The 14,101-nt window shown below is 41.4% G+C and overlaps 1 protein-coding gene across 1 annotated transcript; it reads right to left on the reverse strand.

Annotated features, from left to right (window-relative positions):
• Positions 1-700: 700 nt before the first annotated feature.
• Positions 701-13,325, reverse strand: GALR1 (galanin receptor 1). The gene is made up of 3 exons (XM_010120771.2): positions 11,662-13,325; positions 4,488-4,553; positions 701-1,070 (listed from the first exon to the last, which is right to left on the reverse strand). Exons 1-3 carry the CDS (start codon positions 12,340-12,342, stop codon positions 753-755), a joined length of 1,065 nt encoding a protein of 354 aa, XP_010119073.1. The 5' UTR covers positions 12,343-13,325; the 3' UTR covers positions 701-752.
• Between the last annotated feature and the right edge of the window lie 776 nt (positions 13,326-14,101).

Raw genomic sequence — 14,101 nt, forward strand, 5'->3', positions numbered from 1 at the left:
AACACATGAAGAAAAGCTTCCGTCAGATAGACACAAATCTTCATTTTAGTACAACTACATACAGGCCAGAAATAAAACCTTATATAGCATACACAACAGTTCTGTGTATACAGTAAGGCAGGCATATGAAGAGGAAAAAAGTCCATCATTACTCACTATGTTACATTAAAAAGACAGCTAAACAGATTAAATTAACATTTCCTCTCTAAAGCAATTGCCTCAAGTTGTATATGGGTTATTTCAACTCCAAATCAGAGCCCATCTTTATTTTAAAAAGAGAAAAGGCATTGTCAAAACAATCTGAAGAGAGAACAAAAGTTTTCCTCTCAGAAACCATAGTACTATGGTATTTATTATCTGTAAGACAGAAAATTTAGCAATCTCTTCACTTTGATGGAGCAAGATGTCAGAAGGTGACTTGTCCATATCAAAATTTCCTTCCTGTATATTTGAATGTTTACACACCATATGCTTAGTGAGTACGAATACAGACATAACATCTCCAATATTTTTTTCCTCAAGTACCTTTTAAAGGTTCAAGAGCTTCATTTGAGAAAGCTATCAAAGATGCAAAAGATCCGCTCACTTTTCTTTCATGCCAGTTTCACAAACTTTTGCTACAAACGCAACTTCAGTACATTAAATACCAATTAGCCTTATCAAGATAAACCCAGGATAAAGCTCGTTGTGCTTTGTTTTCTAGGTGTTTAGTTCACACACATGCAGAGCCAGCATACCGGACTTTTCAAAGTTCACACGTGTGTACAGTTGGTAGATGGTGGTGTATCTATCCGACTTTTGTTTTCCTTAGCGTCATTCAGAGGCGACTCGTTACCTCTCTGACATTTGAAGACTTGTTTGTAGGCCTTCCTAAAATTTTCTGAGAGAAATGCATATATAATCGGGTTCACAGAAGAATTGCTGTAAGCCAGGCAGTGTGCAGTTACTCTGAAGAGAAAGGAGGCTTGAGTCAGTGGGAAAACTCCAAATTCAGCCCAGAGATGAATCACGTGATGCGGCAGCCAGGAGATGCCAAAAACCACTACCACCACCAACACAGTCTGTGCTGTCTGAGACAGGGAAAGGAAAACACAGATGTCTGATGAGCACTTCAAGAATCAGCTTTAAATCTGCTTCAAAACCATTGTTTGGGGAGAAAAAAAAAAAAGGTATACTGACAGAGAACACACCTCGGAATATTTATGACTGATTTTACTCCATTACCTCTATGGGCTTTATTTTGCACAGTGAACTACTGCAAGGAGAACTTTAGTCTTGAAAACTCCACAGTAAAAGGCAAATGTGTAATTTTGCTCAAAGGTTGAGCATGATGTTCCTGATTCCCTACACAAAAGCTAGTCTTTTCTGAGGTGGACATAAGCTTGATGTAAAATAATGATAATATAGATCTTTGGGAAGTCTCATCCAGATCTAATGAACTATATTTTAGTATGGAGCACGAGGATTTCTGACAAAAATTTGACAAGAGAACTATTATACATGAAGGCAGCTAATGGAAGAGCTTAGAGCAGTCAGATAAACACTTTGCTCAAGTGCCTTCAAAAGGAGCAGGGGCTTTTTGAAAGCCTTTCCTTTAAACATAAAATTCCCACAGAGCGAGTCATACAACAACATTCTGGGATACAACTAAGGAAAAAAGAGAGAAAAGTAAGGAGCTTGAAATTTCTGGTGATTGCACATTGTCAAAACCAATCTGGAAATTAAAGCTCATCACCAGACACTGAATTCAGAAAAATGGAACACACAATATCCTCACTGCTGCCTCCTGACTCCACTTGCGTTATTCATGAAGGAAGGGCCATCAATTTCACTGGATCCATCCAGATAGCTCCAGTACCAGTCAGTACAGACTTTTCAGGTGCTGAAGGTATTCTGCCAGGGCACAGTGGACTTTGACTGTCAATGTTTTCTTTAGCTTTCACTTACTTTAGAAACAGCAGTTAGGGCTTTGCAGCTGCTCAACTAATTAATATCTACTCCCCTAACAGGTACCTCTTTCAACTAAATCACTCTCACAATAAAAGCCTAATATTAATTCCAAAGCATATTATGTTAGGGACCATTATAACTACTATATTAACATTTTACAACTTCATCTAGACTTTTTGCTAGTTAATTGAACTTGGTCTACACTTCTCAAATTGATTAATGCTTCGTAATATTTTGGGCTGACCTCATAATCACAACATGCCTTAACTTATAGAAACTTAGAGAAAAAAACTTTGATTTCTGTGTCAATAGGACAAAATAACTTATGACAGATACTGTTGTTGGTTAGCAAAATGTCACAACAGAAACCAAAGGATATTATATCTGCAGTAAACAAAATTTTTTTATTCTCAAGGATTCATCTGTTTTCACAAACAATTCCTCTACTTAGCCCTATGGATGTTAAGTCAGTTGCCACTAGCAAACAGCCACACAAATATTTTCTCTTTCAGGTCTCATCAGGAAAATATGTGCTAACAAGGAAGTATAAATTAAGAGCAGTTCATTCTCTGATCACTTCAATGTGTTAATACTCCGACTGAAAACAGATTGTCTGGATACCACATGCACAATTACTTCAAAAGAGACAATACTCCTTCAGTTTGTTCAAAATTCCAAAAAAAAAAAATTATACCAGGAAAATCACTGACTTTCAATAGACTGTATAGATGCACCTGAAAGCCGAGGTTGACCATATGTCTCTTGTAAATATTTTACTAAAGGTATTTCATATTTGCAGAATAAGTAATTTTGCATTAGGAAACCTCACATCTGTTTTATCCCATTATTCCTCCTAAGCCTAACTTCAGAGCTTACCTTTCCAAAATCATCACTATGCCTTGCAACGAAGGTAACAACACTAAAGGGCAGCTCTCGTTTAGCTAACAGGAGCTTGCTTAGGGGTTCTCATTAGCCAATATAAACCATCTGAAATACATGATGTTAATATCGATACTTTGTGATCAAAAAGCACAAAAAATAACATGCAGGCACATTCATATTTTTCATTAACTTTTTTTTCCACACATACACCAAATTAATTTTAAGATTCTACTACTAAAATTTTCATAAAGTTTGAACAAAGCTAGAAATGTGTAACTAAGTCTGAAATGCATTCTTAACAAAACAGTAGAAGAAAAAGAAGAAAGATACAGTAACCAGAGAGAGATAAACTAGTGAAAACAGAGTTGCTTTGTAAAACCTGAATTAGTCCTTAGGATCAGAAACTTATTTCCTAAGGCCCAAGAAGTTTTAGGCTGCTTTTTTTTTTTCCCCCTTTGGTTACTGAACACTGATACATCCAAGCAGTCTTGGGCATATCTGTACTGCTTTTCCCTGAAGCTATGAAAGCTAGTGCCTAGCCAGATCTGCTTTTTCCTTGCAATTCTTAACAGTCAGAGTTTAGAGGAAATGCACAGATATTTCCAGCTTGAGAATAATTTAGATGAGATTAGATATGACAACGTTCAGAACGCCTTGGAAAACTACACCTTTGACCTTGACAACATTAAGTGCTAAAGTCTCTGTGTTAAGTATTTTACAGAATCAGGTCCGTAATGCTTCTAATTGTAGGAATCAAAACCTATTGACTAGGATATTTATTTTTTTTTTTAAATAGAGAATGCATAAGTAATAGATTACTTATTCCCCATTGAGCCCATGTATATTTCATTTACATTGCAGACAGTCTGCATGCCCATATGGTAATAGTGATCAGATCAAATGAAGAGCTATAGCCTACGGGGTTTTTCTGACTCCACATTTATAAACCGAGAAGTTAGTCAAATGATTACTGTGGTCAAATCTGCTAAAAAATCAGAACCATATTATATTAACTGACAAATTCAATACATTAACACATCTTTCAAATATTGTTCTAAATTGCAAAGCTTATAGTCTGCTTTATAGACCTTTCACAATTCTACTTGTAAGCAGTATATAACTTGAGTCTTGAACACAAGAGAAAAAAATGTTTTGTGGAAAATCAATAGAAGAATTGCAGATCATTAAAAGTCTCTTATTAGACTCCTATCGGGAAGCACAATAAACCTAATTTTAAAGGCTCATCATATAACCTAAGAATTCTTCATAAAACATTTAAAAATTCAGCTAGTTAAAAAAATAAATTTAAAAAAAAAAGATTTGCAAGTTAGGGGAAAATGCCTGTGAGGCAAAAAAAACCCCAAAAAACATTTAATACTAGAGACAGGTTGTCTCTCCGTGTCTAAATTTCAGATGCTTTGACCTTCAAAATATGGGGATCTCAGGTAATGGCTTGATGCACTGTGATGGAAAACCCAGATCAGAAAAGATTCCAATCCTGCTAAGTTCAGAGAGACACTGAATGCATCATTAAATACTTAATTTCAATTCCTCCGCCCCATTACATCTTTGGCAACAAGCAATATAATGCCAAATTAGCTTAGCCATAAAACTAAAATATAAACAAACAGATATTGGTAATTAAAGCAATCTACCTTTTTCTTGGATGCTTCTGACTTCTTTGACATGTTTCTCAACTTTTTATGCAGATGATTAAGAACCTGAAAAGATCAATTTGCATCTTGTATTTCACCATTTTCTAAAATTCAAGCCCATATATTTGAGAGTATCCTCTCCAGTACTGCATGAGTCGCCCACAAACACTGCTGATGCAATTTAGACATTGCGAAAGTGCACAGTATAAAATCCAAAGGAATTACATACCTGCATCTGTGTGAATCAACAAATATGAAGTAGACCACAACTGAATTCTTACATTAAAATTCAGATTTATTACATAACAAACACATACTACAAAAAAAAAAAAAAAAAGGCAACACAGGGAAACCTATCGTGCACCTAGAATTAGCAATCATTCTTCCTCCATAAAAATGTCAATGTTTGTTAATTTAGAGTGACCTTTACTGCACATAACATTAAAAGTGTATGTTTTGAGTCAGAGCTTTTCTGAGTCACCTGCATAATTTGCTTTCTTCAGATGGATGTTTGGTTAATATAATCAGGACGTTGGCAACTATTTGATCTTCGAAAGAAGCCTAGGCTTTCAAAAATAATTTAGACTTGCGGCATGACCTTTATCAACAATTTGATGATACTTTTCATATACTTTTCACAAGTAATTTTTTAAAAATATGTCTCAAAAAGGCTCATCATCCAAGAGCAGGGTCCAAATTTTAACATAATAATTTACACATAAGGTTTTGCATAGTGGATGCATAGAGGTACCTGCCCTATTTTATCTGCAGTCATTAACAACTGAATCTGATATATTCATATGGCACGACTTGTAGGCATGGGGGGCAGGGAATATGCTCTTCACCTGAATGTATTTAACAAGTTGTAAACCATATAGAAATAAAAAAGAAGATGCTTTATTAAAATATGGTAAGAGGACATTTTTAGAGAGAGTGTCAGAGTGTAGAGCTCAGTTAGGTGATGATGTTAGATTGCACTTTACACAACTCTAAGATGAAGTGAGAACAACTGAATAGGTAAGAACATCCAGCATTAAGAGGACTTTTTTTTTAAGGAATATAACACTGAATTTTAGGGCTTATAAGGAGACTTCTTGTGGTGGGGAAAAGTGTATAAATTCAAATTCTCTTATATCACCTGGAGACGTTTCCTCTGTTTTCTCTGGGATGCATGGCTAACCACTACCACGGCAGACACCAGACAAGACGACCTATAGACTTGATCCCACTCTGGCATTTGAGTCTTAGAAATATACATAATGAATTAAAATAAATATGATGGTATTTGTGAATAACCATAAGTCATCAGTGGGTTCCACTTTTTAAGTATCTACTCTTAGCTACCACTGAACCACAAACAACAATAAAAATAAAAATTACTTGTTACCACTTAGCATTGGAAGCGCAGTTAATTTGTGCTTATCTGTGTACTAACATGTTTGTGCCTGAAAGACAGTCCTGCATACTCTCCCTATTCTGAAACACTAGCCAAGCGGCTACCAAGGCTAACCTGAGCTCAGGAAAGGCAGGAGAAAAATAAATGGGTTTTGCTGAGAAGGTCTGGTTTTGGCTTCAGCCCTTCTTCCTTCTCCAGGATGAAGCAGACCAGAAGGAAACAACAGAAGAACGCCTGAGGTCCAGCAAAAAAACAGGGAGATGATCCTCTGGCTCACACACTCTTTATCCGCCCGACAGCACTGCGTGTAAGACAGCTGAATTGCTTAAGTCCATGGGAGAAATACAGGGCAGTTCACTTCCCAACGGTGGGCTGTTTCTACTGGATCTTTGCAAATCCCACCACCTGCCACCCAGAGACTGGACTATCATGATTTTCCCTCACAGCCCAAAACTAAAGTCAGATAAACTCTTCCCAGAAATCAGAACCACAAAATCTTCTTTTAAAGCTACAGTTTTTTTCTTTTGTTCTGAAACTTTTAGCACAAATTTTTGCATTGCATCTCTCTCCAGTCAAATGAAAGATGCAGTAGACAAAGCTGTCAAATTGTGTATTTGGGGAGGAGGGGAGGTGTTGAAGATTTAGATGATAACCTTCCGATGAATCTTTCTAAACCTGCCCTCTTTCAGATTATATACATATTTCATAAAATAAGTCTCTGCAGTGAAAACACGCTGGCTCTGTGTGGTAGTGTACCAGATGGTATGCAAACCAGCAGCAAGAGAAATAGGCAGAATTTAATTGCCTATCAACAGCAGTGGAAGCACACTCAGAGACCTACCCAGAATGCCAAGGGATATTAAAAACCATGTTTATGCACAAACACTACAAGACAAATCAAAGACACCTCTCCTCACTGCCCTGTTCAAATTATCTATTCTCCAGGCCAATGAATAATCAATTGTTCCTCTAACAGCCACTGTTACTTCACCTGAATGAATAACAATTCTACATGTGCCTCTCATTTTGTCTCAGGTCATTTCTCTAAGGAAAGTCTTTTAAAATATCCTCTAATAAATTTACATGTGCATTTTTAACTCACGGAATGAAATACTCACCTTGCTAAAAAACAGGTCACAACATTTTCCAGTAAGGTGTTACATTTTAAAAAAAAATCATCTCTGTGGAAAAACTAACTCTTTACATGAAACTTTTCTAACTCCAGCTTTCCTGTACCTGTTGATCAGAGAGCGTATGTGGCTCTCGGGGAAGGAAGAGCTTTCCCTTTTTTCTGAAGATGAGGGTGGGGTGCTGTGGGAAGACAGTTACGCTGTTGTGAAAGAGGGTGTAAGGAGACTTGTAGAATCACAGAAGTAAAAGAAGGTCCAAGCTGGTCTGGACTGTACTATCACAGTTACCACTGATGGCATTTGAGAGGCCCTGGATTTTGCCTACAGACTATCCATTTCTTAATTTTTTTTCTTTTTGCAGTTGTTTCAGGGACTACCTCCAGACAGTTTGAGAGTCCAGGCTGAGGGACTACGACTAAACCCAGCTGAAAAAGGGATTTTTCCAGTATGGGAGAGAGAAAAAAAATAGCTTAAACTATCTGTGCCTATTCACACAGGTCTAACAAACAATATAAAAGTTTGAAGTCTACACTTGTAGCAAAGTATATTTCCTGTCTGGCTGTATATAACCATGCCACTGACTGCACCTTCATTATCAGCCACTGAAAATCAGGCAGCAGGAAAGCCTGCCTAAGGTCATGGTCTAGTAAGAATGAACTTCTTGTTTAACAGAGCCATAACACAAACATTACATTCTGAACAACATTTTATAGTACCAACCTGATTTAGATTTGTCTGCCATTGCTTGCAATCCATTTTTTAAAGTAATGCTGCTGCTCCTTTGTCGCAACAGATCCTTCACCCTCTTTTGTTTAATAGTGTGTCGCTAATGTATCATAGCCTTTATTTTTCCTTGTCAGTATAGTTTAATGAAGCTTTCCCTTGCTGCTCAGCAAAATTTAAGATATAATATCTGAAGCCTAAGCACCATATAAGTTTTTATTTTATGTGGAGGCTCCTACTTTTTATGGCTTACTTGGAACCAAGTCTATAAATCATAAATGTCTTCCATGAATTTGGAATGTTCAGAATGATAGATAATAATGAAAACATTCTTAAGGCAAGGAATATATTTTTTTAAAAGTATTTAACATTATACATCTGTAAAAGGAAAAGTTTGCTAATGTTTTTAGATGTCCAACCTAAAGGTTTCATTGAAGGAGGCCTGACGCCTCATAACTGGGTACTCCAAAGCAAAGGCACCCAAAATCAGTTCTCACATTGCACTACCCTGGCAGATGTCAATTGTTATATGCTTACTGGGAATCATTTATCACTTTGCCCTTTAAGAACACATTAGTGAGCAAATATTGTTACAAAACACATAGAAAAAGACAGTTATATGATAAGCAATAAAAAAAAAAAACAAAACCAATACAGGCTGTCTATAAGTATGCAGTGCTGTAACTCAACTAATCACTATACAGTCACTGCCCTTCTGGCTGGAGTAGTAAGCTCCTTTCAGGAGCAATTCTGTGAGCCACCAAAAACTGGGTTCCTATGGGTTTGTGATTTCTTGACTGTATGTTCCCCAAAATACATGCCTCTACCATAAGTAGAAGCTACATAAGACCTCCTCCCCCTATGTTTGTCTGATGTTTAACAGCTGAGTGCAAACTGACTGTTTAGAGGAGAGAGACGATGGAGATTCTCCACCTTCTTCACTGACTCCTGTTTTCATAAAACTAAGGAAATATCATTCCTTCTGGTATTTTCACTCCTCTGTCAAATTTGGTTGAAACAGACCCAAAGTTATTTGTGGGAGAGAGGAAATGGGTAACTGTACATGCAGGTCAGAGAGCATGACCTCATAAATCTCTGCCTTAAGAGCATATCATGTGAGATTTCCAGTTCTGATTTTGCGGGAGGACACTGTTTCCAAATATCTAGCACTATTTCAGCACTTCCATGGGTTGTAACAGTCTTCCTTTCCACTGGGGAAAATACAAATCTCCCCTAACATAATTTAAGAGAGAGTGAGAGGAGAAAGAACTCAGCTCCCTATTAGAGTGCCTAAAAAATGAGACTTTCAAAACTGAAAGTTCAATTGCAATTTGCTTATAAGAAAAACAGAACTGCCTCAAAGGAGTCTGGAAAAAGCAATATATTCAAATAGAGAAATGAGTCTCCTTTGTCTTCATCTACTGTATCAAAAGATTGCATTATTAGCTGATCCACAGTTCATGAAAACCAGTGAAGTCTATAAGAAACTAATGCAATTATTTTTACAATACTTCTGAGGCTGTTACACAGCAGTGATGCTCTAACCCTGCGTGCCTTCAGAAGCCAAAACACTTGTTGCACTTCACAGCATCGTCATGACATCAGTAAAAGCTTGCAGTGACCACTGCGCTGGAGACCTGTGACAGTAGCAATGGCTTTGACAAATCCCAAACTTCAGCTCTGATTTTCAACTCCTATCATCCTTAATTTCTCCTCTCTCTGCCCTACATGCCAAAATATTGGAGATTCACCAGTGGCTCTTAACAAGGGTAGGAGCAAGCCTTGATGCTGCAGGGTACAAATACCTCAAATAGCCTTATACAAGTCACAGCATTTTTGGCTTCATTGACACTGATGGGAATGCCACGTATCTCCTAGGTGTCTCCCAGAACTCCTCCCTTCAGGTTGGGTCCTCCAGCCTAATACCATGGCAAGCAGGGTCGTATATACAGGCTCAAAACACATCACCAAACAAGGATGATAACCTAGCCTTGGCAATAATTTAAGCACATAATTTCAGTTGTAACTTTGAGCAGCCTTGATTTTATTAACTCGTTCTGGGCATGTATTTCACATAGAGTTGGTTTTGGTTTTTTTTTTTTTTAAACCCTACATATTCATACAAATATTGAGATATCTACTTTCATAGTGGTGCTTTGTAACAACATGGTGTGTTCTATTTACTGTGCTTATATTTTGTTTAAGCATATGAACTTTTTTCCCCCTATACTATGTATGACTGCTATAATTTTGAAAGACTTGTATTCAATCTTTTGTCATATAATTAGACTTTGCAGGCTGGTACTTTATGCTGAAACTGAAGATGCTTCGGCTTTGAAAAAGACAAGTAAGAATTCTTAATGCCTGAAAAGCTTCCTCTGCACACACTTGTTAACAGTCTCCCTGAAATATATAATATCTTCTTAAAACTCTGATGATCTATGGCTACTGCAAGTTCCATCCCGCTCACAGCTCACATTCACCACTGTAGATGAAATACCAGTGTATTCACCAAGGGAAAACAGAATTCAGCTTATGTATGAAAACACAGAATCATAGAATATTTTGGGTTGGAAGGGACCACTAAAGGTCATCTAGTCCAACCCACCTGCAAGGAGCAGGGACATCTCCAACCAGATCAGGTTGCTCACACCCCCATCCAACCTGGCCTTGAATGTTTCCAGGGATGGGGCATCCAGCACCTCTCTGGGCAGCCTGTTCCAGCGTTCCAACACTCTCATTGTAAAAAAATTTTTTCCTTATATCTACTCTGAATCTGTTTCTTCTCCATTTGCCAGGTCAGGCTTGTTTCCTTACAAACAGTAATTTAGAAATGTTGTCCTTCAAGTTCTGCATAACTTTATCAGAGTTGGATGCCATTCTATCCTTAATTTGCACACCACAACTAAGCTGATGTAATACATATAAAACTGAACAGAACATAAAATTATTTGTTCAAATTGAATACATGAATTACATCTTAACTTGCCAGCTAAAGAAGTGACTTCTCAACACTTAAGTAGTCCTTATTTCCAAGAGCAGACCTATTCTCTCAAATGTAAATTACTGCCGAAGGAGAAATCCTGCTGCTGAAGGTTGCTGGCACAGAAAGCAGGAGGATTCCTGCCCAACTCAGCATGTAGCGGCCAGATTCTGTTCAGCAGCAAGCAGTGGACCCTACGCTGCACGCTGTGATTAACATTCACAGAAAAATCTGACAGTTTCCCTGAGCAGAAAAGTCCATAAGCACTATCGTTCAGGCACCCTTATTGCTTTTTCCTACCCGGGTGCTGATGCGCTCACTGCTCCCCAGCACCACCTGCCCTTGCTGAAGTCAGAAGTAAATCTCCCAGCAGCTTCAACTGAGGCAAAACTGAGCTCATGGGGACCAAGCAGCACGATGCACCTTTTGCTTTTAACACCTTAGCTGGATCAGAGCAAACTGGTGTGTTTGTGTCGTTTTTAAGCACACGACATTTTAAAGAACCACTACGTTTTCGCCTGAAGCCTGAGCAACTTCTTGCTTTGTTGTACTTCATTTGAGTTAAAACTCCTCACACAGCACTGCAAGAAAACAGGAGAGTTGTGTTGGCAGAGGAAGCAGCAGAGCACTGGGGGTTTCTTAGCACTTTGCCACAAGGAAATCTGGCAGAGGGGACCCCAGTAATGGCCTGAACAAACCCCCCTCCCCACCCCGCGCAATCCCTGCCCTGGCCTTTCTATGCCACACACACAGGGGTCCCCCCCCTCAAAGTCATCCCCCTGGTTATAAAACCTGCCCCTCTCCCTTTGCGCCACAAACTCACCCCTGCCCCGCTGCCTTCTGAAAGTGCCATGTCCCCCCCCCCACCTGCCCAGAGATGTCCCTGCAGCTCCAGGACACCCGCCAGCCCCATCCCCTTCGCCACCACCCGCTCTGCCCCACCTTGGCATAGCAGAAGGAGATGAGCAACAGCGGGAGCAGGTAGCCGAAGACAAACGTGCAGACCACGTAGATCTTCTTGTGGCGCGGGTTGGGCCAGTGCTCCCAGCAAAAGGTCTGGTTGCTGGTGTCACGGTGGAAGAGGCGCTGGTGGTGAGCCACGGGCGAGGCCATGGCGAAGGAGAGGGCCCAGATGAGCCCCACACCCAGCAGCGCATTGCGGGGAACACGCAAGACTGAGGAGCGTCGGGAATGCACGATGGCCACGTAGCGGTCCACCGACATGGCCGAGAGCGTGAAGATGCTCACCAGCATGGAGATGGTGAAGAAGTAGTGGATGAACTTGCAGATGAAGGCGCCCAGCACCCAGGTAGGGAGCACGTAGACTGTGGACTGGAAGGGAATGCAGAAGAGCAGGTAGGCCAGGTCGGCGATGCTGAGGTTGAGGATGAAGATGTTGGTGGTGCTGCGGCGCTTGCCTGGCTTGCTCCTCGCCAGCACCGTGATGACCAACGAGTTGCCCAGCACCCCCAGAGTGAAGATCAAGCCGAAGACGATCAAGGTGATGAAGTTCTCGATGCCGATGCCGAATAGGGGCTTCCCCTCCGCCTCCGGCAGCCCGGAGAGGTTGAACTCCCCGCCGGGCACCTCTGCCCCAGCTCGGGACCGGTTGAGGGGCTCCATCCTCTCCCCCACCCACCTTTACGCGCCAGTTAAAGTTTCGGCGGGCGGGAAAGCGGAGCCTCCGCTCCCCGGAACCGCGGCAAAGCAAGGGCGCTCGCCCCCCGCCAGCGAGCGGGCGGCGGCGGGGAGAGAGAGAGGGAGGGAGGAGCGGGGGAGCCCCCGCCGCTGGCAGGGGCGGTGCGGTAGCCCCGGCCCCCCCGCCCACGCTGGGGGAGGTGCCCCGGCCGCGGCGGCGCAGCCCCTCACCGGTACCGGGCGCGCTCCGCGGAGCCTCCGCGCCTCCCCGCTGTTCCGGGAGGGTGAGCTGCGCGGGATGTCGCCTTGGGAAGGGAGGGTTGCAGGATTTTTTTTTTTTTTCCTTTTCCCTTTTTTTTTTATTTTTTTTTTTCCTCTTGCTTTAGCTCCCACGCGGCCGCGGAGCCTGCGGGGCTGGCTCCCCCTCTCCGAAAACTTCTTTTTGCCTTCGCTCCTTAGGGAAGCCCAGAAGTCGCCTCTTCCAGCCCGGCGCTAGGCAGGTCCAGCTCGGCTTAAATAAACTCTCTCGGAAAGGCAGAAATAATTAAGCGCCTGCATAAACCCACTTCAACAGGTCGCCGGTAGCAAGAAGTTGTTAGTCCGGACTAAACACCGACTGCTCGCACCTCCTTCACAGGATTTTGATGATTCGCGTAATCATTCCGTGATAGCGCAGGAGAAAATGTGAAAAAAAAAAAAAAAAAAAAAAATGAAGAAAGTCCGGCGGCTTCTCACGCCCGAGTCGCCTTCCAAAGCCCCGCACAGGCGGAGCCTAAAGGTCCCGAACCACACAGCGGTGCGAGCCGCTGCATCCATCCGTCCGTCCGTCCGTCCATCCATCCATCCATCCACCCACACACCCACCCACCCACCCACCCACGCGCGCACAAGCACCGTGGGAGTGTCAGGGATTCGCCCGAGGGTGCTTAAACGTTCGTTTTCAAATAACCAGGGAGTGAGCGGCAGCCGATTCCATGGTGGTTCATCTCCCTTCTCTAGGGATCCGGACCCCGAATTGTTAACAGTCCCTCTGTTCTCCCGGGCGCTGGCCGAGCAGAGGGGTGAAGGTCCAGGCTTGTTCAGACAGGTGGGTGCTCCTTTGCAGCCGTTTTCCTGCTGAGACTGACAGAACTGCTCAGATGTGCTGTTGAAGGGAACGAGCAGTCCACAATTTGATTTTTCTACCTTTTCTTCTGCTACTTCCATTGAAGTGTCTTCCCAGCAGCTGGACATCAGCTGACTGTAGAGCTATTGACTTCTGCAGATCTAGATTTTCATCACTTATGTATGGTCTGGTCCATTATGTCCAAAGGAACACGTAAGGGGAGAGCATAATTCAGTTTCTGTACATCTGAGAAACTTTTATGTGGATTGAACTGTTTTCTGTGTCCGTTGTAACTCAGTTTAGAAGTTGCAAACATACCAAGCAAAAATAAACTAGGAAAGATTCCTGAAAGACATGTGGGGTTTTTTCCTCACATGCATCCCTTATCATTGTCGACATGTTCAATTACTGTGCAAATCTACTAGTCTTTGCTTCTGCAAGGGCCACTCTGAGAGTGGCCACTGTTAAATATTTCTAGAATTTATCAGATATTGCGGACTTTTCGGAAGTGCTCTAAGCAGGTTGTGCAAATTAATAGAAGTCCACATAGATTTCCTTAGTGTTGCTCATGCCTGTGTTTGCCACTACAAATTCCTTCATATGCTGAGATAGAAACAATATTTTGGATGTTCTGGTTTC

This window comes from Chlamydotis macqueenii, chromosome 2 (assembly GCF_036417535.1).
Source record: "Chlamydotis macqueenii isolate bChlMac1 chromosome 2, bChlMac1.mat, whole genome shotgun sequence".
NCBI classification, from domain to species: Eukaryota; Metazoa; Chordata; class Aves; order Otidiformes; family Otididae; genus Chlamydotis; species Chlamydotis macqueenii.

Coding starts and splice junctions, on each gene's coding strand:
- GALR1 (XM_010120771.2), bottom strand. CDS start 12,342: ATGGAGCCCCTCAACCGGTCCCGAGCTGGGGCAGAGGTGCCCGGCGGG. Junction 4,554..11,661: donor TCTCCTTCTGCTATGCCAAG/GTGGGGCAGAGC, acceptor TGATCTTTTCAG/GTTCTTAATCATCTGCATAA. Junction 1,071..4,487: donor CAGAAGCATCCAAGAAAAAG/GTAGATTGCTTT, acceptor TCCCTGTCTCAG/ACAGCACAGACTGTGTTGGT.